The sequence below is a fragment of the Acomys minous genome, assembly GCF_964271855.1.
Source record: "Acomys minous genome assembly, chromosome: 8".
NCBI classification, from domain to species: Eukaryota; Metazoa; Chordata; class Mammalia; order Rodentia; family Muridae; genus Acomys; species Acomys minous.
Window position 1 is genome coordinate 15744235 of NC_140489.1, and position 27644 is coordinate 15771878.

At 47.5% G+C, this 27644-nt stretch overlaps 1 protein-coding gene across 1 annotated transcript; it reads left to right on the forward strand.

The window, feature by feature from the left end:
- The first annotated feature begins 7004 nt into the window (after nucleotides 1–7004).
- On the forward strand, nucleotides 7005–26145 carry SERPINA9 (serpin family A member 9). Its single transcript, XM_084792469.1, has 5 exons — nucleotides 7005–7428; nucleotides 12482–13128; nucleotides 20545–20818; nucleotides 22419–22566; nucleotides 23657–26145. Exons 2-5 carry the CDS (start codon nucleotides 12498–12500, stop codon nucleotides 23855–23857), a joined length of 1254 nt encoding a protein of 417 aa, XP_084648595.1. The 5' UTR covers nucleotides 7005–7428; nucleotides 12482–12497; the 3' UTR covers nucleotides 23858–26145.
- Nucleotides 26146–27644: the final 1499 nt, after the last annotated feature.

The window sequence follows — 27644 nt, forward strand, 5'->3', positions numbered from 1 at the left end:
CAGAAACAACAGGAGATTCTTAGATCTGGAGGTCAAAGATGGGCCCTACGCTTGGGCCTTTGGCCAAGGTGGAAACATTTTTTCACTTATGTACCTTACTGTTCAGCTTCATTTGATTAACTTTTATTTTTATATTTAATCTTTGGAAGTACTAGGGATTGAACCCAGCAAGTACTCTCCTACTGAGCTGCATCCTTGGATACAAGTTTTGGGTATACAGAAAGTGATGATGCTAAGGTACGGTTTCCAGTAGCTTCCTCCGATGCCATCATATTCCATAACTGTGGGACACTAGTCACAACAAAGCAGTAAACATTGATGCTATGCCACTAAGTGAATTGTGATCATTATTTGAATTTCACCAATGTCATCATTTACACTCTTCTTTCTGCTCCAGAATCCCATCCAGTGTGTTTTGTAATGGGTGACACCACAAGGGTGTCTCTGGGTCCTTCAAGGGGCTGAAGGTGGCTGGGATGCCCCAGAGCCACGTGGAATGAAGCTGAACTCACAGATGGGTCATCTGCTAGGGACGCTCCACAAGACATGCGACATCCTGGGTCTGAGAGGTGGGGACCTCAGAGTCTACCATCAGGGGCCTTTATGAAGAACCAAGTGACACCCTGGTCCCCTATCCATGGAACGTCTGCTTAGTTTCAGTGGCCAACAGGACTGTTCCAAGGTCTCTTGCCCTGACACAGAGAGAGCTGGTTGTTTTGTTTGCACGGAGTCCTGTACAAAGCCTGTGAGGCCCCTTCAGGATGAAGGTTATCTCGGGACAGAAATCTCCTGTGTTCCATCACATAGAAAAGACAACAGAGAGAATTCCTTGGGACCTGGTGGGGGTCTGTTGAGACCAAAATTCATCTTCATCTCATCCTCAGTTTCTCACCAATTATTAGAAGTGAGATGGCTGCTGGGAAGGCTAAGGAATGACTCACATTGGAGTAAGAGATGACCAGAAGCTACAGGAGCACCTCCCACTGGGCAGCTCCACAGTGGGGGGCAGTGGCCTAACTACATATAGGCTTCTGACCATGAGACGTGAGGCTTCTAGTTGTGTGGTGTTCAGGTTCAGCCTTGAGGCATCAATCGGCTTCCCTATTGTAAGAAAAGAGAGGTGAAATAGACAGCCATTAAACAGAAGTGTATAAAAATGTAGGCAATCAACAATTTCTACTGTGTTTATTCATTTGTGTATGTGTGTGTGCATGCATGATTGCGTACATGATTGTGTGTGTGTGTGTGTGTGTGTGTGTGTGTGTGTGTGTTGGGCACACATATGCCATAATGCACATGTTGAAGTATGAAGACAATTTGCAGGAATCAGTTCTCTCCTACCATATAGGCCCCAGGGATTGAATATAGGTCACCAAGCTTGCCAGCTAGCATCCCTACCTGTCATGTCACCAGCCCATAGGCATATTTGATTACTTGTTTACTTTTCTATGTTCATTTTGTATTCTTTGAGACAAGGTATCTCTATTATGCGGCCCTGGCTGTCCTGAAACTTGTTATGTAGACCAGGCTGGCCTGGAACTTAAGAGAAGTCCACCTGCCTCAGCCTCGCGATTGCTGGGATTAAAGGTGTGCACCACCATGGCTGGCTGTTACAGCCATGTTTTAAAAAGGGATATGAACCAGGCATGTCAGTTTATGGTTATAATCCCAGTATTTGTGTGGTTGAAGGGTCTCTAGTTCAAGGCTAGCCTGGACTACATTAGCAATAGCCTACCTCAAAAATCCAAGTGAACAAGCATCTTTATAAAACCAGAAATGAAGTGGACACATCAAAGAATATAAGGAACATAACAGACTCAGTAGTTCAGAACAGACGACTCTAGATACCTGCTCCCTCCACATCCCATGGAGGAAGCTACACTGGGAACAAATCATGGTGATGACCCTAGGGTAGGCCTGTGAGAACCTGCCCCTTTTCCTTCACGTCTATACTGTGATTAGGTTTAGGAATTGTGGAAGAGGTAAGCCTTTGTTTTATACATGGCCCCGAGACCCCAAGACCTGATACCTCAGTACTGGAGATGAGCTTGGACGAACTTCTTTCTGGGTCAAGGACTGAAGCTGGGGCAGGGGTGGGCATGTTGGGAGGCACCTTCCCTCATGACTCTCAGGTCTTTCCTAGGAAACTGATTCTGGGCTTCTGGGTGGGGCCTGGGGACTTGTATCCTGATCAGAACCATGATTAGCCAAACTTGGGAAATCCTGAACCCTTCAAGTTGCTTTCCTGTCACACGTCAGTTGTAACACTGGACAGAAGTCACTGGGTGTGGTCACCCAGGGTTGACCGCCAGGGTTCCCTTCATCTCTCCCCCGACCCTCCTACTCCATCTACGCCTTCATATCTCTTTGATTCATCTTCCTCTCTCCCCTTCTTCTCTAGAATATGTTAATTACAGCTTTGCGTTGGGGAAACCCACACAATGTCTAGACATTGTAGCCAGGAAGACAGACATATAAGGAAGCGAAAAGCCAAGGTTTGCTTCGGGTGTTGATAGGGGAGGGGCAGACTGTATGACTCAGAAAGACTGTTGTGGGAGAGCCTGAGTTGTAGCTAGTGAATGGAAAGGCTGTCAGGGGAGGGGAGGGAAAGAGTGGGCTAATCATAGAGTCATGGGCCTGCTTTGTATTGATTCCACATACTGTATTTTTTAAAAGCGTGGGTCACCAGAGCATACAGTTTTCTACCGAACCATACAGTTTCCTTCACCCATTTCTCTATTCTCTGTGTCCTCTCCCTTTCATGCCCAGGATTCCAATAACACACGTTAGCAATTCCTATTTTCTGACAAGATCACCATGGCACTTGGATTGCTTGTTTGTTTAGCTAGCTAACTGTTCTTCACTTTGGTCTGGACCTGCTGGTGTGTTTTCTGTCTTTCAAAAAGTTGCATTTTATTTTTACTTAAGGGTATATGTGTGTCTCTCTGGGTGTTTGTGCCCATGTGTGTCTCTTCCAAGAAAGCCAGAAGAGGATATCAAATTCCCTGGAGCTGGAGGTACAGACTGCTATGAGCTGCCCTGTACTCCTGGAAACTGAACTCTGGCTCTTTGCAAGAATAGCCAGCGCTCTTAACTGTTGAGCCCTTTCTCCAGCCCATCTAGTTACTTGTTTTCAAGCTCCTTGATCTTTTCTCCTACTGTTTTAGATCCACAGTATACATTTCTGTTCTCAGATATCAGATTTATCCTCTTAAGAGGTTCAAGGTGATTTTGTTTTACATTTTCTCTCATTATAGTAACGTATTCCTTGTTTAAGTATATGTTAACAGTGAATGGAGCTAGAGGAAAATTCAGCCTGAGTGAAGTAACCCAGGCCCCAATAGACCAGTAATATGGTATCTATTCACCTATATGTGGACGTTAAAGTTTTGATAATCAGAGTATAATTTCTGCAACCACGGAGATTATGTAATGGAGTAAGGGACCAGGGGGAGGAGGAAGAGACTTCCCAAGGAAGGGGAAACAGACTATATAATTATGGACAGACAGAGGTGAGGGTGATGGGTGGACAGTGGAGTAGGAGGATGAAATGAATAGGAGGGGCAAAGAGGAGAGTAAGGTAGGAACAGGTAAAACAAAGGGCCATTGGAGGGATCATATGGACACCTGCTACAGTCGAAGTTTCTTAAAATGTGTGTGTGTGTGTACGTGTGTGTGTGCACGCATGCAAGCATATAAGACAGGAATCTAAAAGGAATCATCAAGTAACAGGGGAAACAAAGGCCCAACAAGACATCTCTTGTCACCAGATGAAACCTCCAAGAATGGATTACCTCTAATTGAGTTGTTAGCCAAAGGGGCCACATGGAAATCTCCAAGCAACCAAGGCTATTGTGAAGGCTTTGGGTCACTCTCCACAAACCGTTGGCAAAGCTCTTTTGCTGAAGACAATGCCTACATAACTCATGGAACATGAAGACGTTGAGGCGGTGCTTACCTAGAGACTTCACCCCTATTGATTCGTGCTCATGGTACCAGAAGGTACTAGCAGAGGAGAAAGGTAAGCACCAACCCAGCTACAGACCCTTTAATCTATAATGGTGGCCACTCTGCAAGATACGCTGGTGCAATAGTGGCACAAAAGTCATGGGAGTCGCCAACCAATATCTGATTGGATTTAAGGCCCCCTCCAGAAGGTGTAACCCATACCTAACACTGCTCAGGTAGCCAAGAGCTAAGACTAGATGGAACATGGACCTAAGGGAAAACCAAAAACTCCTGTTCTGCTAAATGAACATACAAATAAAACAACTCCTAATGTCATTCTGCTATCCTCATAGATCAGTGTCTTGTTCAGCCATCATCAAAGAAGCCTCCACGTACAATAGGCAAGCACAAATACAGAGAGTGAAAGACTTTGGAACACTCGGTCCTAAATATGATGTCTTTATCAAATCCCTCCCCTTGGGGGCTCAAGGAACTCTGCAGAAGAAGAAGGAATGAATGTAGGAGCCAATGAGGATGAAAGACACCAGGGAAACAAGGTCTGTGAGGCACAACAGCATTGGAACACATATGACTCACAGAGACTGTCACAGCATGCACAGGCCTGAGCCAGGCAGGATTCCAGAACTGAAAAAGTACACACAGCTCCCATCCCTAATTCAGAAGCTCTCTCCAATTTGACAACGAACTGGCAAAGGAAAAATTAATTGTCTCCAATGGAGTCTCACTGGTATACAGACCACACTTATGGGCAGTCCCCATGCTCAGCGATTATTGGCCAACACAAAATAAACTCAACAATGTATTTCTAAGCCTTTGGGGAGGAAGGGGATCGGTAGGTTGGTTAGCTATTGGTTTTGTTGTTGTAGTTTGGTCTTATAATGCTTTTTCTTGGCTCTCTGCTCCCTTACAGATCTTTTATTTATATACCATGTTTTTCAGTGTTGTTTCTTTATGGAATTCCTCTGTGTGTTAATGTGTGTCTCTCTATCTGTTTGTGTTTCTTATGTTTCCTTTGGCTCTTCTTCTGTTTGTTTTGTTCTGTTCTTGTTTTTTTTTTTAATCTTATTTTTGTCATTTTTTGAAGATGCCTGTTTGTTTTCTAATGGTAGAGGAAAAAAGAGTGAGAATTTGGGTGATTGGGGGGAAGATCTGGGATGAGTTAGAGGAGAGGAGACTATAATCAAAATGGATTGTTAAAAAATTCTATTTTTAAGGGGAAAAAATGAAAGTATACTTTAACAGACTGCTTAAAATCCTGTCTGTGAATGCCTTACTATTGATCATGACTGGCTCTCTTCCTGTTGCCTCATTTTTCTTTCGCAGCCATTGAACATTTCCTCATTGTGAACCAGAGGTCTGTGGAGAAGCACAGCATATTCAAGTGCTTGACCTGAGGTGACTAGAACATTGTGACTGTGGAGAAATGGAATGCTGTGGCTCAAGAGCCAAGGCTATCTCCAGCTATCTCCGGTCCCTTTTAATGGGTGATTATTGCTAGCAGCTGCATCCTGCTAGCCAGACCTCAGCCCTCCACCAACCCCAAAACAAGACTGTGGCAAATACCTGAATCTTGCAAAAGAGAGTTCCCCACCTTACAGACAGTGGAAGCTCCCACGAAGCATATGAACTGATTTGTTTTTTTCTTTTGCTGTAACAGGAACATGTAAGCATTTCCACGGTGGAGTGTGTCATTCGAGGCCACTTGCATCTGTCTTTTCTGGCCATAGCTAAGAATAAGTGATTTTCATATTTCCTCCAAAGCAGTCGTTATTATTTTATGCAACATTGTTCTTTGAGTGTATAGAAATTTGGAGTTGGGCGTTAGACATTATAGCATTATTTTGCTGTCTAGATTTTGTGATCTTCCTTTGCAGTCTGCTGATCTCACATTTAAGCACAACTAAGGTACTTAAAAGAGCTTCTTGGCCCCAGCAATGGCTGTTTTGAGCTCTGGGATTAGTCTAATATGATTCTAAACCAAAATTAATTCAGTTCCAATGACAAAATGTGACATCTCTCAGCTTCCCATGGGTCTCCCCTTTGGATGGTCTTAAATTGACTATGTGATTTTTCCCCAGTGTCTCAGTGGCTCCATACATTTTTACTTCTTTGGGGGTGGGAATTAGGGGGATTTGTTTATACCAATTCATAAGTCCAATCTTAGTCCCTCTGTTTGGGATAAAAGTGTAACTCAAATTTCATACATGCATTTCCTGTGACACTTGAGCTTTGATGGCGCCAAAGAGTTTTCATCACCCTGACTTGGAGTTCTTCCCGCCCATTTCCAGTCAGCACCACTCCTCAGAGGCAAGCTGCTCATTGAGTTTAATTTTAGCTCAGTCACCCATTCAGCAGGCACTCACAGAACACATTAAGTGTTGGCCAAACAGTGGGTCTGCAGGGAGGACAAGACAGTCAAGAGCCCTGAATCATGCAGCGTTCAATACCACATAGATGTGAAATCACAGCAGTAGTAATTGTTTTGCCAACAGGCCGACGGTGGCACGGAAACACCTACAGGGAGCCATTTTTCTCACATGGGTCATCAAAGACAGCTTCCGTGAGGTGATGGTGTGACTTGGGATCTAAACAAAGAATGTGTTCATTGGAAGGAAAATTGGAAGAAAGATACTCCAGGAGCAGGGTCCAAGCAAAATCAAAGTGATTATCCTAAAACGGGACAGAATAGCATTTAAGGAGTCAAGATTGAGGGACTCTTAGATGTGTGATGATGTGGAAGAGACCCTGTTGTGCCAGCTGAGTGACAGGTCTCCCAGCATTGCGAGGGAGGTGAGACTTTTTTGGGAGCCAGCATAGCTCAACAAAAGTTACAGCAAAATCTTTACCTGCAGCTGCATCAGTGCCACCACCATCCACCAGTCTCCCTGAGAGTCAACTGTGCGTAGACGCTTCCTCATTCTTGGCGTCTTAACTTGAGGTGTACTGACAAGACTGGTGATGGATGACACTTGAAATGAGGAAGAGGTAGTGGTAGTGCAAGGATGGTTCCGAAGCTCAGGTAGCCTGGTGGATGGGGTACCACTGATGCAGATGCTGATGCTCGCCTGTGACTCTCATCAGGAAGCAGATTGGCAAAGTTGATTCCAGTTTGGTCTACTGTGCTGGAACTGGCTTGTAGCATCAGGAGGCGCTGGCAGGGAGGCAGTTAGCCATGTAAGAGTTCAGAGGGAAGGGACCTGGCTAGAGATGAAAAGTGTTCTGTCATTTGCATCTCTTCACAAGGAAGCTGTGGGTGTGGTGAGAGCTGTGAGGGAGAGGTGAGAGCTGCCAGCCAGCAGATGAAGCCTGCTGGCTTATAAGGATCACTGGAGGACTGGACCCCGTGAAGAGGAGGAGGAGAAAGAGGAGGAGGAGCAGATGTTTGCACAAAATCCAGCTGCCTAAGGGCTGGCTGGAGCAGGAGCTGAGGTCGCCTTTGTTGTCCTACTGGGAAAGCAGGTAAGGTGAACACTCAGACACAGTCACTGGCTGTAAATCTGGGTCTGGTTTCTGTGGTTATAGAAGGCAGACTATGAGTTAAAAATGAGGGTGCAGGGTCAGGGACACTTGAGGATGGACAAGATGGCACCAAAAACGGATGAAAAGAGAAAGGTTGGTTATGGTTGTGGGTTCTTTCTTGTGGTTGTAGGAGCTTGTTTAAAGGATGGTGGGGAGAAGGAGGCAGGTACAGAAGATGGAGTTGGGTTTTCCAGGATGGCGACAAGGAGAGTAGCAGTTGGAGGAATGGAGATGAAGGCAAAAGTATCCACTCCCATAGGAGGCTGAAGAAGCTCATTGGCTGAGGGTCAGTCTTTGATGGGAGGTAGGAAAGATGGCTGGCTGAGGGTGATCATGTATATTTTCAAGTGTGTGTGTGTGTGTGTGTGTGTGTGTGTGTGTGTATGTGTGTGTGTGTGTGTGTGTGTGTGTGTGTGTGTGTGTGCACATGGTGGCTGCATGTGTCCTGTGTCTAGTTGCGTGCCCATTGGAAAGATGTCTTCCTACAGTCAGTAGGAAAGTACGTTGGCCAGCAGTGGCAGTGGAGCCAGCTTCCCCAGGTACGCTGGGCAAAGAGGAGGCACATGAATGGGATCTGCTAGCCCGAGAGCCACCAGGCTAGGACACCTTACAAAAGCAGGAGCTGCAGGTGGGGAAGGGTATGCGTTGGATGGAATACTCTATACGCAGGCTGGGTCTGGAAGCACATGAAGCTGGGAATTGTGGTCAGCTATAGGATGACAGAATAGCTGGGCACCTGCAGGCAAGACTGGGCACAGTAGGAAAAGAGAATTACATGACAGGAGCTTGAGTGTCTCTTCTGAGCTCCATGAAGGCTGTGAGGAACTGGGAGTGACATGCCGGCCCTGCCTATAGTGTGGTGAGTGACAGGGGTGGCAGGCATTTGGGTAATAGCTCTGAGAGACAATAGAGGGTGGGATAAAAGCCAGGCTAATGGGAGGGATAGGCCTAGATGGGACAAGCCCAGGAAAGACGGGGTCCCTGTCACCTCCACAGGTGGAGCCCACTGGCAGGAAGTGCACATATACTGGAGGTACAACAGGGCAGTGGGTTTGGCAGGGCTAGGAGAGAGGCAAGAGTTGAGACAGCCATGGGAGTACCAGAGCTGTCTTCTGGAAGGCTGGGGAGGAAATAAGGCTGGAGTTGGAAGCTGGCAGAGTGAGCTCTGGCTAGAACTGTTTTCAGAGACTATGATGCCTGGGTGGAGGAGGCTTGAGGAACCCCCACCTTTTCAAGAAGGACCCCTATGGGACTCCTTTTCTCTGACCTCTGACATGATGCAGCAGCTTGCCGAAATGCCGGGGCCCTCACAGCCTCATCCCATATAGCCAGGCAATATTCTCGTTAGCTTCATTCCTTCTCCACTGGTTATGAATAGTGAGGGACGTTCTGCACCTTCTTCCTTCCAAGCACAAAGCAAGAAGCACCTGCTTCAAGCGCCTGCGCATTGCGCACCATACGCATTGGTTGAGCGCTATGCAGACATCATCTCACTTTCCATCAGAGCCACCCTTAGTGTTATATGATGGGGAGGTGAATCAGGCAAGGGAGTGGGGAGACGGGTGGGTGGTAACTCACAGTAGATGGCTATTGCTGTCTAGTATGGGCAAAAAGATAGACACAGCACTGAGCATCATCAGGGCTGAAGGTAGCAGGGGAGGTCAACCCTAGGAGGGCGTTTGCTTGTACTCCCAAGAGGCTGTGAAGGCAGAGATGGAGGGGATTCTGGGAAATGTTCCATTGAAGGATACACAGTCAGAGAGATGGGAGAGGGAAAAGGGGGGAAAGGGAGGGGAGAGAGACAGGGCAGGGGAGAGAAAGGGGGGAGAGAGAAAAGGAAAGGAAAGGGAGGGGGAGAGGGAGAGGAGAGGGAGAAGGAGAGGGAGGGAGAGGGGAAGAGGGACGGGGGTGGGGGGGAGGAGAGACATAAGGAAAGAGGGGAGGGGGAGAAGGAGGGAGAGGAGGAGGGAGAGAGGGAGACGAGTCCAGGGCTTTCAGGACAATGCAGGAGAGAAGGAGGGGAAGAGAGAAAAGGGGGCATGGTAGAGTTCCATTTGCAGCTTGGCTGGCACCCCGTAATGTGGTCTCTTGGACAGAGCTCTGTGTGGTCGTCTTGGGGTCAGCATAGAGCAGACTGACAAGAAGTCAGGAAGTGAGGATTGTGAGTGTCCTTCCAGAGATAGCCCTACTTCTCAGCAGGCTACAAGCTGAAGTAAAGGTTGCTATTAGGCTTCTGCATGCTGACCCTCCTAAGTTTAATCACACTAGATGCTGTGGGAAGCGTTCGACCATCCTGTGAGGCCACATATGACCCAGACAAGTAACCTGTGGCTCTGGACAAAGGGCCTCCTGTCTTCTCCCTTCCCCACATCTGATGAAATAATTGTTTCAGTTGTTGGCTAAATCTTGTTTTGTGAGCGAAGTCTTTCCTTCTCAGTCAGAAATGAAATGTAAAGGGGGCCTCATGACAAGAGTAAGTGGCAGTAAGTGACCAGAAGCAAACTTTGACAGAGGGTAGGGGACTTGCGATGGCGTGATGTAGGAAAGGCTGTCTAATATAGAGAGGAGGTTCAAAAATAAGGAGAGTGTTCTAGAAAGGACTTCAAAGCTTCTGACTTGCAGGAACGTGGCTTTTCTCTTTTCCCCCTCTGACCCGGCCCAGGTCCTACACTGCCTTTTAGTCCACTGTGTTCATCCTTCACAGAATCTCAGAAGCAAGCCCCAGGGCCAGAGCACCTCCATAAAAGTGTCTTACAGCAGAAATCTTACAGATGGTGGGGTCTGTTTGTTTGTTTGTTTGTTTGTTTGCATGCGGGTGGTTTGGGAACTGGGTGTTCTAGAATGATCGCTGCACAAAATCGCCCTACGTGCAACTGTCCAAGTCAGTTAATGTGGTAATAATGGTGAAAGTCACTTATTGAGCCCCTACTGTGCAGCTGTCAATTGGTCAACCCTGTAAGGTTGACTCTTGTTTACAAAAACAAAACTGAGGACCGGGGTTAGGACAGGTTCCTTGCCTGTGATGAATCTCAGAGCTGATGTAGTTGACCCAGCCCTGTTCTGCTGGAGTCTCTTACTGCCCCTGAGCCACGTGGTCTTGAAAGAGAAGATGACAACAGATCCAGTTTTGTATATCTTGTGTGTGTGTGTGTGTGTGTGTGTGTGTGTGTGTGTGTGTGTGTGCGCGCGCATATGTTTCTATTCATATCGGAGGGCACTCTCTGGGATCACCTCACGAATGCTGCCTTTCACCTTGTTTTTGAGGCAGCGTCTGTTGCTGGTGGAAAGTCCAGTAGGATGGCTGGCCAGCAAGCCCCAGGGTTCTGTGGATCTCTGCCTCTCCAGGTTCTGGGGATTGAACTCGGGACCTCAGGTTTGCAAGGCAAACACTTTACTGACGAGTTACCTCCCCAGGCCCTGGTTTTGCAGGTCTTAATTGGCTTTATTTCTAATGACAGAATCAGGCAGCAGTCCTAGACCAGAAGCCATTCAGAGGTCTCCAGCTACCAGTCATGGAGGTAGCTACCTGTCCTCTCAGCACTTGGGAGGAGGAGTCAGGAAGGTCACGTGTTCATGCCGGGCTGGGCTACACTGAGAGAGCCAGAAAGCAAACAAGAAAATAAGATAAAGTTCCACATGGACATGTTTAATTCACAGTGACAGCAGGAGACCTGTAGAAAATGCAAGTGAGCCGGGGAACAGTCTAACTGGCTGTGACCACCTTCTCTGACCCTGTTTTGAAAGGTTGGCCGTCTGTGATTGGCTAGCACTCCTGTTTGTTAACACTGATAGATTTCGGTCTGTGTACATAGCAAGTTGGGTTACAGATCGCCCTGTATGGAAAAACATTTAGGCCAAACAATTCCCTTTGACACTCTGGTCCTGACTCTTCCTGTTCCAAGGTCTTTCTAGTTGAGGCTTGAGGAAGTGGGCAGCCCCGCTGGATCCAGATGCTCAAAAACCGCCAGGGAGCTCATGGTTCCAAGAACAACTGTCTGTTCTGCAGTCCCCTTTCCTTCCATTCCTTCCTCTCTGCTCTCTTTTTTTCTTCCCTCCCCTTCCTTACTTTGAGACAGAATCTGGCTATGTAGCTCAGGCTGGCCTGGAGCTCATAGCAAGCTTTCCATGTTAGCTACCCAACCTCAGTACTGAGGTCCCAGGCATACCCTGTCATATCTGCCTGCCTCTCTTTTAGACAGAGTCTCACTGTGTAGCCTTGACTGGCCTGGATCTTGCTGTGTAGACCAGGCTGGCCTCAGCCTCTCAGAGATCTGCCTGCTTCTGCTTCTACCTCCTGAATTCTGGAACTACAAGCTGGTTTTCTGTCTTGTGTGGGTACAGTCTCATGTAGCCTAGGCGGGACTCGAACCCCTATGTAGTAGAGGATACACTTGAATTTCTGATCTTGCTACTGCTGCCTCCCAGTAGTGTCTGTGTTGCAGGCGTTTGCCACCTAGTTTTGTGGTGATATGGAACCCCAATGCTTAGCACACACTAGTGAACGTTCTACCAACTGAACTACAGCTCCAGGCTCTGGTTTATGTGTTTTCAGAGGTGTGTATACAATGGAAAAAGCGTGTGGCTGGGGACAGATGGGGCGGGCAGGCGGTGATCCCATCCACACAGAAATATTTAGAGGCCTCTCTGAAAGGGCTGAGAGTCACTTCTGAATTTGAGAGTGGGGGATTTGAGCCCTTGTGTTTGCAAAGCAACACTCTTTCACTTTCCCCGTGGTTTAAGGAATCGATGGAGGAATCGGAAATAGTAAAACGTTGGGCTGGAACCCTGACTGGCATCCCAGCTACCGTACAGCGGCACCTATGACTGTGCCAACTTACACAGCCACACCCTCACGAGGCTTTATTGCCCTCTGTAGGGTCAGAACATACAGGGCTCTGACTTGGCAGGATTTCGGTGAGGCTCGAACGGAGTGGGAGGTCCCCACCTGGGCCCTCAGCTCACCTCCCCACAATGGGTCCCTTCTGTTTTACAGACTTCCTTCCTTCCAAATGGGCCCTTCCGTTTACCGAGCTCTCCTATTGGTTGGCTTCTGTGCGCCAATCTTCTGCAAGTTGCCATCCAATCCTTTCATCAGAGAGTCCTTCCACCCTCCCACTACGAAGAACAACCCAGCCTTCCAGGTGTCTCCCAGCAACACCAGGTTCGCCTTCTTCCTGTACCAGAGGCTGGCTCAGGATAACCCAGGTCAGAATGTCCTTTTTTCTCCTGTGAGTATCTCTACCTCCTTAGCCATGCTGTCCCTGGGGGCCCGCTCGGCCACCAAGACGCAAATCCTCCGGAGCCTTGGCTTCAACCTCACACACGCGCTGGAGCCTACCATCCACCTGGGCTTCGAGCAACTGGTCCGCTCGCTGAACGCGCGCCACAGAGATCGGGACTTGCGCATGGGCAGTGTCCTCTTCATCAGGAAGGAGCTGCAGCTGCAGGCTAGTTTTCTGGACAAGGTCAAGAGGCTTTATGGAACAAAGGTCTTTTCTGAAGACTTCTCAAACACTGTCAGCGCTCAGGCCCGGATCAACCGTTATGTGGAGAAGGAGACCAAGGGCAAGGTGGTGGACGTAATCCAAGACCTTGACTCTCAGGCAGCCATGGTCCTGGTGAACCACATCTTCTTCAAAGGTGAGGCCGATTTTTCTCTTTTCCTCATTTCTCTTTTTTCCCTTTCCTTCCATTTGTATTCACTTGAGTATTTGTTTGTTTGTTTGTTTTTCTTGAGTCGGGGTTTTATGTATTCCAAAATGGTCTCCATCATGCTATGCAGCTGAGGGTGACCTTGAACTTTCCATTCTCCTGCCTCCACCTCCATAGTGCTGGGATTATAGGTGTGTTCGCGACACCCTGTTGATGCAGTGGGGACTGAACCTAGGGCTTTTTTTTGCAAGCCACACAAATCTGCTACCAACAGACACACAACCCCAGCCCACCCTGATTGACATTTCTTTTCTCTTTGATATTGTGTAGTCAAGGGAACAGGTGCATAAGACAAGCCCTAGCAGCAGGGTGTGTCTGAGTTCCCATCAGCTGTGCAGGTAGCTGCCTGTACACTCTTGGCTGTCTTTTGTTCCTTCTCTCTAGCCTCCACTCATTAATTAACATGGGGCCTCATTCATCTCTGTTTTGCATGAAGCAAGGGACTGTCCCAAACGGCTAGCTGACACTGCGTTCAGTGAAGAAGGCCCCTTGTTGCCTCCCAAAATGCACTCTGTATCTCTTTAGGAGAAAAAAAGCCTGCAATTTGCCACCAGCTGCCGTCTTACTACTGCTTAGAAACTTCACAGCAGTGACACAGGGGTCCCTGACTGGCCATTTTAAAAAGCCATCCCAATGATGAGAACAGTTCCAAAGGTTTGGAGGTGTGGACAAGCTGGTTTGTCACTCGTGTCTATCTGGAGCCTCACTGTTCATGAGGACACTGTTACACGAGTGGAGTTTCATGGCCCTGAGTTCAGGTTGTACCTCTGTCCCTCCCTTTTTCCACAGTCCTAAGTGTGATGCTATAGGCGATCTGCCAAGGACTAAGTGCCAACTCGGTGCCAGTCTATGGTGCTTGGCTGGGAGACCAGCAGGCGCACACAGCCTCACAGGACCATGCCTGAGGCTGAGTCTTCAGAGCTGTCTGTGCCACTGTGCCATGGTTCCTCCCGCCTTTCCTTTGTGCTTCCTCCCCTCCCTCCATCCTCCTATTTACCCAACCTCCAGCTCACCCAGCCAGCACTTCATCCACACGTCCATTTTTCTATTAACCAATCCAACCTGCCCATTAATCTAGCCCCTCACCCGCACATCCTCCAAACACAGGAAAGAGGAAAAGAAAATTGGTCGGCTTTCTTTCATTGGTGAGTTACCTTCGTCTGCTATGTATTAGCCTTTTGGCTTTATTTCTAATGAAAGGCCGTGCACACAGTGTAAGACCATTTTTAAGTGTCCACGTCAGTGTCTTTGGTTGCTGGCATCTTCACCAAAGCTGTGCTGGGTTGCAAGGACAGACAAGCTGGTGGCTGTCACTCCTATCTGTCTAGAGTGGTGATTCTCAACCTCTGGGTTGCCACCCTCTTGGGGAGGGTGTCAAATGACCTTTTCACAGAGTTTGCACATTAGATCTCCTGCAAATCAGCTGTTGACATTACAATTAGTAGCAGCGGTGGCAAAATTAAAGCAATGAAAGAAGAACAAAATGATTTTATGACAGGGAATCACCACGGCACCAGGAACTGTATCAAAGGTCGCAGCTGAGAATCACTGTTGTTCAGACAAGGACAGCATATTAAAAGGACACTGTTCCAAAGCTGAGTGAGAATCGGCTTGGAAGACAGATCTCAATTGCTTTCTGTAATTCCACAGCACATTGCCCCGCCTCCCCCCTTAGAAGGAAGACCCCACCCCACCCTAGGAAAGGAGCTGCCCTGGATTCCTGTTCTTCCCCCTAGAGACTGTCTCTGCGACCTGCCTGTTTTAGACATTACTAACAAAGTAAATGACACCGACTCCAGGCCATGTCACCCCAGGCTTCTGTGTCTGTTCAAGTTTCATCCATGTTGTCTAACATTTAACAGCACCCCACTCGCTCGTTCTCTCTTTTCTGTACTTTTCCTTTCTTTCCCAGCCTCTGTTCTTATTGCTAGTTTGATGCTGTGAATAGAAGCCAGGACCTTGCTGCTGTGAGGCATGGACCCAAACGCACGAGCTAGCCCCCAGCCCTCATTCACTATCATTGACAAACGCTGTTATGTGGACGATGCAGCAGTCTGCAGAGCTATGTGTCAGGTTACGGGCCACTGTGATGACCTAACTATGAACGTCAGTCAACTCGCATTTGTGTGGATGCCGCTTTTGACCCTTCTGAATGTGCACCCAGGAAAGAGACTGCAGGGTCATGTGGCAAGTCCATCCTCAACTGCTAAGGAGTTAGGAGCTGTGTCCACAGAGCCCACAGCATTTTTTTTTTCATTTCCACCAACAAGGGCTCAGGGATCCAGTCTTTTTCATGTTCTCACTACCATTTTTTCTTTTCTAAATTTCACTCTACTTCTCTCTCTCTCTCTCTCTCTCTCTCTCTCTCTCTCTCTCTCTCTGTGTGTGTGTGTGTGTGTGTGTGTGTGTGTGTGTGTGTGTTGTGTGTGTGTTTCTAATTCAGAAGACATCATACAGGAGTGGTTCTCTTCTTCCATCACCGGGGATTGAACTCAGGTTGTCAACTAGATGCAACTTTATCCACTGAGCCATTTCACCAGCCCCAGTATTTCCTGTTATCTGTCTTTCTAATGACAGCCATGGTGTTGGGCAGTAGTAACTCGTTGTGGGTTTGTTCTGTATTCCCTAATGACTAATGGTGTTTGCCACCTTTCCTTGGGCCTTTTGTCTCTCTAAACAGTGCATATCTCTTGACAGAACAATTGTAAGTTGGTTCTCCCAGTCTCCACTTTTAGCTGCAGAGCAGAATTTATTCATATTGATAGGATGCATGGGTGTCATTTTGCTATATTTTCTCTATATTTTGTGTGTTTTCCTTCCTCAATGTCTCCATATTGGCATCTTTTAGGTTGAAATATTTTCTAGTTTACAATTTCCTAGTTTTTAATTCCCTTTTCTTTCGTTATCACTTTACTTTCCTAGTGGTTAAAGTGGGGATTACAATTAGCATGTAATTGTAATGTAGTATGTGTTAATATCAATCATTATTCCAATAGTTATAAACATTTTTGGTAGCTACATTTGTCCCCATCACTTTGACATCATTGCCACATATTATATTTCTACACATGCATGCTCACCAATATAGATTTTTATGATCAATTTATTTTGTTTCAATTATGTTATGATCAATGTCTGTCTATGTGTATGTGTGCCACATGTGTGTCATACCTGTAGAAGCCAGAAGAGGGTGTCTGATCCTCCAGAACTGGAGTTACATTGAGTTGTGAGCTGCCACGTGGGCGCTGGGAACTGAATCTGGGTCCTCTGTAGGAGCAGTCAGTGCCTTAACAGCTGAGCCATCTCTCCAGCCTTGTAATCACTTTATGAGTTGCCTTTCCAGAGAAGACAGCATAAAAGAGAAACCTTATGCTCTCCTATTTTGGCTTTCTCCTTTATTTAGAGAGTCTCACTCTATAGTCAAGAATTTTCATTCTTGATCAAACTGGACTTGAATTTGCAGCAATCTTCGTGTCTCTGCCGCCAAGTGCTGGAATTTAAGTGTGTACCACCACGTCCACCTCCAAAATACTTACGTTGTCTTTCATGTTTAAAGCATAACTTCCTTTGTTGATGTCTGTTATGAGTTGGTATGAATCCGTGTTACTGCTGCAATCCAGCCTGAGAGGCTCCTGCAGCACTGATAAAAGCTCGCTTGTTTTTGTTTCATCCAGCTGCTGTTCGATCCTCATACTTTCTGGTTAAGAAATCATCTGTTTTTTCCCCTTTTTTATTATTAATTTATTCATATTACATCTCAGTTGTTAGCCCATCCCTTGTATCCTCCCATTCCTCCCTCCCTCCCACTTCCCTCCCATTCCCCTCTCCTATGTCTGTGACTGAGGGGGACCTCCCCCCTGTATATGCTCATAGGGTATCGAGTCTCTTCTTGGTGACCTATTATCCTTCCTCTGAGTGCCACCAGGCGTCCCCATCCAAGGGACATGGTCAAATACGGGGCACCAGAGTTTGTGTGAAAGTCAGATCTCCTTCTCCACTTAACGGTGGAGAATTATCATAATGAGTTCACCCAGAGGCAAGAAGAGTTAAATGGTATATACTCACTTATATCGAGACACTAGTCCAAGGGGTACGTCCCCATGAAAAACTTTACCTACCAGGAAAGTGGGTCAGAGGCGACATCCTATTGAGACTTTAGGTGTGAGAAGCCTGGGAAAATGAGGAAATAGAAGGATCCAGAGGGTCCTGGAAAACTACAGGTGGATCTGGGCCCTGGGGTCCTCCTCAAACTATGGCCCAGCCAAGAAAAATATAGGCAGTAAACTTCGAACCCCTACCCAGACTAGCCGATGGACAAGAAATCATCTGTTAATCTTACTGAGGCCACCTCAAAGGTGACGTTTCTTGTGAAGTCTCTTCTTTGCCTTTTGACTGATTGTGGAAGTTGTTAACTGTGTTGGAAGATTTTTATAAACTACGGTTGGGGAGTTTCTAAATGCTACTTCTTCCCGTAACCACTCCCTTTTTTTTCTTTCTCTCTCCTCCTTTTGGGAGTCCCATGATGGGTGCGTTGCTATGCTTGATGGTGTATCACAGGCGTTTGATGTGTTGTCCCCTTCCCTCCATCTTCTTTCTCAATATTCCTCATATTACAGAGTTAACTGATGCATTTTCTAGCTCCGTGTTACTGTTTTCCATTGGCTCTAATCTTCTGTTGAGTCTCTCTAGTGACATCTTCATTTCTCTTACCATATTTTTCAACTTTAGACTACACATGATGACTTCAAATCATTTCTCTTATTGCTTAGATGCTTGCTTAGATGCTTTCTTTTAGCCCTTTGCATGTCCTTATGCTTTGTGGCCAAATCTGGTTTTCCTTAGGAACACTTTCATTAACCACTCCACACCCCCTGAAGTTTGGGGCATACTTTCCTGTCTCTTTTCATATCCCATTTTTGCTTGTTTTCAAAAAATATTTTATTTATTTTTAGTTATGTATATGCATGTGTGTGTCTTGTGCTAAGTATTTATATACAGCACCGTTATCTACAGAGTCCAGAAGCGGACATCGGCTCCCCTGGAACCTGGCTATAGATGGGTGTAATCTGGGAGCTGAAACGGGGTCCTCTGCAAGAGCAGTGAGTGCTCTTAGCCTCAGAGCCATGTCTTCAGTCCATTTGTATGTTTTCAGCCCAACATCGTAAATAATGTAAATCAATTCTAGACAATAACTTTCCCATCCAGAGGGTTTATCTTTGTAGTTGTTCATTGTGGCAACTGTTTCCTATTTCTTCTGAGTGAATTCTTTAAAGTCACAGATGATTTCTTGGCTGGAACATCTCCCCAATTTTGCATAGGACCGCTGTGTGCATATTTCAACTTGCCATCCACACTTGGCTAGCTAGTGTATAATTCTGACTAACCTTTTATTTTCTCTTTGTGAATGCCAAGGCCAGATGGCAGTGAGAACTCTGAAATGCCCAGATATTTCCCAAGCTGCCTATAGCTTTCCTCATGTCTTGGGCCTGTGTGTGTAAGATATGGTGGAAGTTTCCAAATCTTCTGTAAACATTTGATTCCTTAGACATTTATTTGTTTATATCTCCATGTCTTATCTTTTATCCGCCCTTCAGACAGCCAGGAAGGGAGGACACTTGTCTGTACTTGCATTTGAAATACACCCCCACACCTCTAGGGAGAAGGCATTAGGCACCAAGTGTGCCTCGGGTAGTTGTGTGAGGGGGGTCTTTGGGGAGCCCCCATGCAGGTCACACCATGACAATTTTTTGGGAATGAGATATTGAGCCCCCCTCCAAGTTCTGCTCCTCTCCCTCCATTTGCACTAGTCAGTCTAGAATCCTTCTAGACTAGTGCTGAGCTACAGGACGGGAGCAGAGCCAGTCAGGGCATCACAAGGCTGGCCATTCCCATCAGCATTCAGCCACTTGTCTTGGATGACCTCTCCTTGGGTCACCACAGCTGGCTGGGACCATGTCTTGGGAAGGGTGGATTCGTAGAGACAAATGTTTTGTCAGGTTTGCTGATAAGACCTTCCCCCTGTCCTCTCAGTTTGTCCTCTTAAGCTTTGTGGTTAGTGGATTATTTGTGTCAACTGTTATGTACCGCCCGAGGTGTTTTGGAGTTCTGCCTGCCACTGTCTTGGCAAATGTCCTCGGGGAAATGATATTTGCCTTGGTTGAACGCCAAGTCAGATTAAATACTGACAGCTTTTATAAGTCATCCTTTTGGTATGGCAGAGGCAGGTCAGATAAAGGCAATTCTTTGGGGATGAGCGTGTGGCTATTGATGCTCTGCGGTATGATCTCTTTCTGTAGCCTGAGATAACCTCAAATGCACAACCTGCCAGCCTGGGCCTCCCTAGTTCTGGGATTGCAAGCATGAGCCACTATGCTCAACCTGAGAAGCAGTCCTTCACGGGCTCAGCTGCATCTTGATTTCACTGCTACTGTGGGCTGTCATTTTTCAAGACCACACAGAATGGGGAGTGAGGTGGAGTGCTGGAGAAACTTAGGATGGGTCTAACGTCACAGCTGCTAGCAAGATGCCACTTATTTTCTTTAATATTTTGTTTCTCAGCTAGCTATAAGAATTTGAGTATTTTTCAGAGTTCTAAATGAATTTATTATGACTATTGTTGACATGGGTGTGTGTGTGTGTGTGTGTGTGTGTGTGTATGTGTGTGTAGTATTAGATAAGTGAAGTGTATTTGTATGTGTGCAAGTGCATTTGGTGTGTACACAGTGTATGTTGTATGTATGGGAAAGTACATGTAAGAGTGGAAGTATGTAGTATGTGTGGTACATTTCTGTGTGTGTGCAAGTGCATGTGTGGTTTGTGGGGGTGTGGTATGCAGAGTATATTTGTGTGTGGCAGTTGTGTGTGTGTGGCATGTGTGTGTATATATGTGGTACATATATGTGTGTGGTATATGGGGGTGTTTGTTATGTGTGTGTGTTATGATGCATGTGTTTGTGCCTTGTGTGTGTGCATGTATATGGAATGTATTGTGTGGTATGATGTGGCATGTGTATGGTATGTATATGGCATGTTGTGTGTGTATGTGGTATAGTGTGTGTATAGTGTGTTTTAAATATGTGTGTGGTGTATGTGTGTTGCATATGTATGTGTGGTATTAGTTATATATGTGTGTGGTGTGTGCGGTATGTGTGTGGGGAGTGTTGGGGATTAAGGTCTGAGCCTCACAATGTTAGTCATGGTTGTTTCGTTTTTGTGTTTGTTTTTGTTTGTGGGAGAATTGAGTTTTCAGAGATCCTCATCTCCCCTCTCTGCCTGTCTTTACCTGTCAGGTTGCAGGGATGTAACGCCCACTGACCTAATCCCAGTCTCCTTTCCCCACGCTAGCCAACTGGACACAGCCCTTTAGTGCTGCAAATACAAACAGGAGCTTCCCATTCCTTCTGAGCAAGGGCAGCACTGTGCGTGTCCCCATGATGCACCAGACGGAGTTGTTTGCTTTTGGCGTGGACAGAGAGCTTGGCTGCACTGTGCTGCAGATGGACTACAAGGGCAATGCCATGGCTTTCTTTGTCCTCCCGGACAAGGGCAAGATGTGGCAGCTGGAGAAAAGCCTGTCAGCCAGGAGGCTGAGAAAGTGGAGGCGTACACTCCAGAAAAGGTGAGCACCGCTGTCGTGTGCTAGGAGCTGTCCATCCAAAGATGGGTTGATGGAGGGAGGGCACTGTGTAAATGATTTCACTGACTAAAGCAGGTGTGGGTGCAGTTCTGTGAAGGTGGGGACTCTGGGTGGCCAGCAGGTTGCTAGGTACGTTGTTTGGAAGGGGTTGTGTGTATCATCCAGATCAAGTGGAGTCCGAGATCACTGAGCTGTTCCCTATGCTCGCCTGCCTCAGGTAGGACATGAACACAGAGAGGCTGTGAGTGTGGTGAAGGTGGGGGCACTTCTGATGTAGGCAGTGCCACTGACAAAGGTGGAAGGTGAGAATGAAGAGACGCTGCAGGCTTTCAGGGTTTCCTTTCTTCTCCCACCACACTAATGCTGGATGGAGGAGGAAGACAAGGCAGTGGGGAGGCTACAGGGAGGTAGAACACAGAGGGAGCCTGAGAACACAGGGATGCCCAGGCCAGTGGGGGAGAGAGAGATGCCTGTGGTACTAGATGTCAGGGAGGTCCATCAGATGAGGACTGGGGTACCTCCCCAATGTCTTGTGCTTTCCTTTCTGAGAGAAGCTAAGCATATAAACATAGGCAAAGCACTGCAATTAAGCCTGAGCATCTTTTAAAATGAGAGCAATGTTGCTGAATGTGCCCAGGAGAGTGGCTCATGGTAAATGCTCAGTGTTTGCTCGCGGGTGGGGAAATCATTACAGAAGAAGAAAATATGCCAAACTCTAGGTTTGCACTGTCCAATATGGTAGCCACTGGCCGCAAGTCATCATTCAGATCCAAGTTCGCAAAATGAAATGAAATTAAAGGAGAATGGCGTGGCTCACTGGGTACAGGTTCTTGCTTCCAAGCCAGACAGGTTGAGTGTGAACCTCAAGATTCACAAGTAAGAAGAAGGAGGGGACTGATCCCCAAAATGTTGTCCTCTGATCTTCTCTCTCTGTCTGTGTGTGTGTGTCTCTGTCTCACACACACACACACACACACACACACACACACACACACACACACACACACGTGTGACACCAAACGCCATCTATCAATCATGGTAATGAACAAATTAACTAAAGTAAGAGTTTAGCTCCTTGTTTGCTGTAGACATGTATCAAATTGTTCAGTAGCCACATGCAGCCAGTGGTAGCCATATTGGACAGGGCAGGTATAGGTGTAGTCCCAGCGTGGTAAAACATTCTCTGGGGCTTTGTCCCTCTGGGAGGTTATCAAGGCTCACTCTTCTCAGTCCTGAAGAAGGGCTGGGCAGGGCCAGGTAATGTGCCTGGTCCCTGAGCTACCATCACTTCCTGATGTCCCTCTTGGTTTCTGCTGTGGTTCCCCTGCTGTGCCATCATCTCACCTCTGGCTCTTACTTGATTACAGGGTCCTTATGTTTTATTCTGACTCCCAGGGATGGACTTGCTCATCTGGGAGGGCCATAGACAGAGCGGCCTGGTGCTTTGGGGCTGGGACATGGGGATTTCTCTGGCAAGCCATTAACAGTGCTGGAGAAAGCAGACTCTCCAAAAAAAAATGCCCCAATGGAAGCAGAGATGGAGACACCCTAACCCCGCCTTTTTCCTTTCCGTTATCCATAGGTGGATCAAGGTGTTCATCCCCAAGTTTTCCATTTCTGCTTCCTACAACCTGGAAACCATCCTCCCCCAAATGGGGATCCGAGATGCCTTTACTGCAAATGCTGACTTTTCCGGAATTACAAAGACACATTTCTTGCAGGTTTCCAAAGTGAGTCAGTGGAGATGTTTGTAAGAAAGCCCATGCTGGAAAAGCCAGCCAACAAAGTACTCTCATCTTTCTGAGAAGGTGGCAGGCTGGAGAGGGTGAGGTGTTTAACGGCCAAAGGAAAAGCCAAGACTTATGGCTGCAAGGCCTGGGCCATTACAGCCACTACAAATCTCGCTGGTGGATACCCATAATCCCTCTTCAAGCAAATAGTTTGTGCTTCTTTGAAAAGCAGATCTGTTCCTAGAAAGCAGCATTGTTGCCACATACTAGCAGTGAAAGAGCAAACAGGAACCCAGCATCCCTGCCTTCCCCACTACAGTTGAATTCCCAAGCAGTTGGGTTTTGTTTGTTTTTATTTATTTATTCATCACTTTACAACTTGATCCCAGACCCCTCCCTCCTCTCCTCCTAGCCCTGCCCTCACAATCACCTACCCTGATTCTTTCATCTCCTTCTTCTCAGAGGAGAGGCCCCTAAGATCCCTTACACATATGTAACAGGTGTGCTGCAGGTCACCATGTGGGTCCGCTAGCAACGGGAGTAGGGCTCATCTCTGACTCTGTTGCCTGCCTTTGGGTCCCTTTCTCCTAGCTGGGCTGCCTAGTCTGGCTTCAGTGGGAGAAGAAGTGGGAGAAGATTGACTTAAGGTGCCAGGGTGGGATGGCATCCCAAGCAGATACCATGGCAGGTGCTGCCTGGGTGCGTTTTGTACCTGTAAGCTATGACGTTTGTCCTGGGTTCTAAAACTTCAGATTTTTTGGTCCTCTTGTGAGAAATTGTTGAATTCAATTCCAACATGCTTTAGCAATTGTTGCATCACTTAGCCTGGCAGTGTCATCAGGTGATCCACGTGCCCCAATCCCCTGCAGAACGTCTCTTTGTTTATGGGTTATCTGTCTAGCCTAAGTCCACAGCCAAGTCCAGATTCAGCAGGTTGTTGACCCTTGGCTTAATTTATTAATTTGCTAATGGACTGTGATGGTCAGATATGGTTCTGAGGACATTTTTTGTCATTGGTCTCCGGGGGTTAGCAGTAGGCTCATGTCACAGCTTCTGTGGGAGCCACTGACACATGCTTCCCCTTTTACAGGTTGCTCACAAGGCTGTGCTGGATGTCAGTGAGGAAGGGACAGAAGCCGCAGCAGCCACCACCACCAAGCTTGTAGTCCGCTCAAGGGACACCCCTTCTTCTGTCCTCTCCTTCGACAAGCCCTTCCTGATTGTACTTCTAGAAAAAAGTACAGAGTCTATTCTCTTTCTAGGGAAAGTTGAAAATCCCAGGAAGATGTAAGTGGAAGTGAACTGTGGCCTGCTCTCACGTTGATAATGCGCGAGAAATAAGAAACGTGTTGGAAGACGCTCGCAGGCTGATGTCAAGACCTGTTTCCTTGCTTCAGGTCCACTTGACCCCAACAAGAATGCATTGGCCTCAGGGATAGCTCTCTGGGGGTCCAATCATCAAAGTGACATCAGAGCCCGGTCACCCTGCCAGTGGCTCCCCCACTTGTTTTCCCACATAGCCTTTTTCTGGAGTGGGGCAGGGCAGGCGGGGCTCCATTCTTCAGAGCTCTGGAGATAATGACACACAGAACTCAGTTCCCTTACTCAAATCGCCAGCTTCCAGCACTGCATTCAATAAACCTGACGTATAAACTCAGTGGCAACAGACCCGTCCACCCCCCACCCCCATCACTAGGGCCCTACTCTGAAAGTGATAGATAGCTCAGCTCTGAGTGGCTGGGTTGTCACTTGTGACATTACAGTGGCTACAAGGATCCACTTATTGAGCTCTTCAAGGACAAGGGTCCTGGCATGCTAGGTCTACGTGACAGAGACCATTCAATAGCGAGGAACTGAATCTGTGCATAAAGAGGTTGTGACAAAATAGGGTAAGTGCCACAAAGGCTGTGTAGGGTAGTCAAGACACTCACAGGAGAAGTAAGAGAGTTTTTGCAGGATAAGCCAGCATTAGAGGGACAGTAGGGTGGCCCTGTGGCTGCAGCATTGTGTGTCACAGACACTCAGATAAACCCTGGCACTCAAGTAACTGGAGAGAGGATGGTATAGGAATACACACTGCCCAGGACAGTGACCTAAGCCAGGTAAGTTTTGGGAACAGCCATACCTTAGAGTTTCCCTGAGCATAACAAGTGTCAGCACAGTATGAGTTGTCTGTGAGTTCAAGGCCAGCCTGGTCTACAAAGTGAGTCCAGGACAGCCAAGGCTACACAGAGAAACCCTGTCTGGGGAAGAAAAAAAAAAACCTTCAATGAGGCCATCTTTTCAGGTCTGTGACACAGCCCTCAAGCTCTCAGCCTCTCCCTGGATATGGCTGTTTGTAGTAACAACAGACTGGCATATCCTAAAAGCCACATTGAATGTCCTGGGCCCTGGAGGCAGCAGCAGGTCACCCTCATTCCCCACGGTCCCTTCTGCCCCCAATGCCAGGTGTCCCATGTAGGCTCCTGGCCACTTCATTTCTCAGCAATGACGTGTCCCCTGCAACCTTCAGCAAACCTGGGGCTCCTTTTCTGGAGACCCATCCTAAATGTGTCACCTAGGGACCCCATGTTGGCTTTCCAGTGCTCTGTTACCCAGAAAGAAAGAAACCAGACTTAACCCTGGGGACTGCCGCTGACTTTCAAAAGAAAGTCAAGTGGGGTGCCCTCTGCTGGGCAGGAAGCAAAATACACGTTGGAAGGCTTGAATGCCTTCCATATGAGGTGTGGATAGGAACCACTCACCACCAGGGGCTGGCCCATGACGTCAAGATCATCAATTACAGAACGCCCAGAAAGAGGAAGCCTGACATGAGTGTCTCACCCAAGATGCCTAACAATATTCTAAAGGCAGCTGTAGCTAGTAGAGGCCAGGGTGACAACATTTCCAAAGGGCATCTAAACAAACAAACTACAGATTCCCAGTCCTGAATCCAGAGCTCAAGGCCTCGAGCTGCCCATACAGTTCCAGAGGCAGCTGTACAATGTTTGCAGATGTGATGGTCAGGATGGAGTGTCAGTGGACATAGAGAAGAAGCTGCGAGGGCTTCTGTCAATGAGGTTGGTTGAGGTGGGAAGAGGGGTACCATTCCTTGGTCTGGAATCTGACTAAATACAGAGGAAAAGTCCAGACACAAACATTGCTCTTCCTGACTACGGGATGCAGTGCAACCAGATGCCTCAAGCTCCGGCCACCAAGACCTCTCTGAACTGTACCTTGAACCATGAAGTAGAGCAAGCCTTTCCTTTCTTGAGCTGAATTTGCCAGGTTGTTTTTGTTTGTTTTGTTTTTTGTTTGTTTGTTTTTGGTTTTTGGTTTTTTGGTTTTTTTGGTTACAGCAAGAAGGACAAGGAACTATTACTCTAGCCAAGCTCTATATCTTACACGTACCAAGCATCTCCTCGATGGAACGTCTTTCCTTCTCGGTTTAGCTATTCACTACTCCCACGGTGCATTCTGCTTGGCCAGGGTGCAGAACACCAGCTCGCCTGTGCTAACCAGCCCTCAGGTGGGATGGCTGAGCTGGATCCTTGGCAGCTACCTAAGCACCTTAGAATGTAAATAAAAACAATGGCCATGCAGGAATATTTTAAAGAGTGTTAATAGAGTGTGTGGGCACCTTGCCCAGGGCACCAGCCATTTGGAAATTCTAAGTGGATGTCCCTTCCTCATCACCTACCCAGAGAATCAGTCTGCAAGTATTTAACTGAACTGAGGCCCTACTATGGGTAAAAGCAGCCCCCTGAGGATGGGGTGTGCTCAAGACTCACACCCACACTGCAGAATTTACAGTGAGGTGGGAGGGAGGGAGGGAAGAGTTAACACTCACGGGTTCAGACAAGAGGCTGGGGCTCTTCATGAGTGCCAAGAGCACTCCTATGGGTACCAGGATTGGGAAGATCACCAGGTGCAGAGTTCTGGCTTCCACTTGTGTGCCTGCCCTCTCAGGACACAAACACAGGTAAGAGCGGCTCCTGGTGTCTGACACTGGGACTTTGCATGCAGACAGGTACTCATGCAGGCGAGAGGCAGCAGGGAACAAGCTCAGGACTGAAGACCACAGAGGGGTTTCAGTGCAGGCTTCTCGGGTATATGGAAAGGCAGCCCTGCCCCAACACACACACACACACACACACACACACACACACACACACACACACACACACAGGCTGTGCACCACGTCTGCCTGTTTAATCTCCATGTGCTCCGTTCCCCCTCTTAAGAACCCGTGGCTTCCATGTCACTGGGTTGTCACCTGAGCAAACACACTAAGGGCTGAGGAAGACATCTCAGTGAGCACCGCCCATGCGCACTGTTGCTCTTACCGCAGCTGACGTCCAGAAGCCGGACAGCAAGGATGTTTCTGATAAGCTGAAAGCCGTGGGGAAAGGCAGGTATCTCTGCAGAATATCATCCTGGCTCCTACCCATCACGCACCTCCCCACTTCCCCATCCTGAGAGGCATCCTTGACACCTGACACCCAGCATCCTCCATCCTTCCTGGAGCTCAGAACCGGCTGCAGAAAAATGTGCCCCTTCTGCTCCATGGTGCATGCTTGCTTCCCGGTGTTAACACTCCTCCTCTCCGCCACCCAAAGGAGCCCACATATAATGAATTTGGGGACAGTGGTAACATCACCTTCTGTGTGGTAGCTGTGAAGATTGGTGTGATAACACTCATCGGGCATGTTACACAGGGCCCCACGAGTGGTACAGGCTCCGTGACAGCCCAGGGGTGGCCACTGCTGCTGTTCAAAAGCACAAGCCATGTGTTCAGAAGTGGCCTATAAGTCACATTTCCTTCCTCCTCTGTCACAAGTGGCCATGCCATACTGAAAGAGGCATGACCATGGAAAAGAATGTGAGTCTCTTTTATTACTAATAAAGTTTGTCCTTAGACCATTTTATACATGTATATAACACATTCAGGTTTCTCTCTTACCCTCTCTCATTTTCTTCTTACCCCTGCCAGCCCCCTTTCTTCCTTACAAGCATTGGCCCATATTTACTAGTTTTTGTTTTGTGTCATGTTCCACAGAGTTTAACTAAGGCTGTCTGTGTGACCCTGAGTTTCGAAC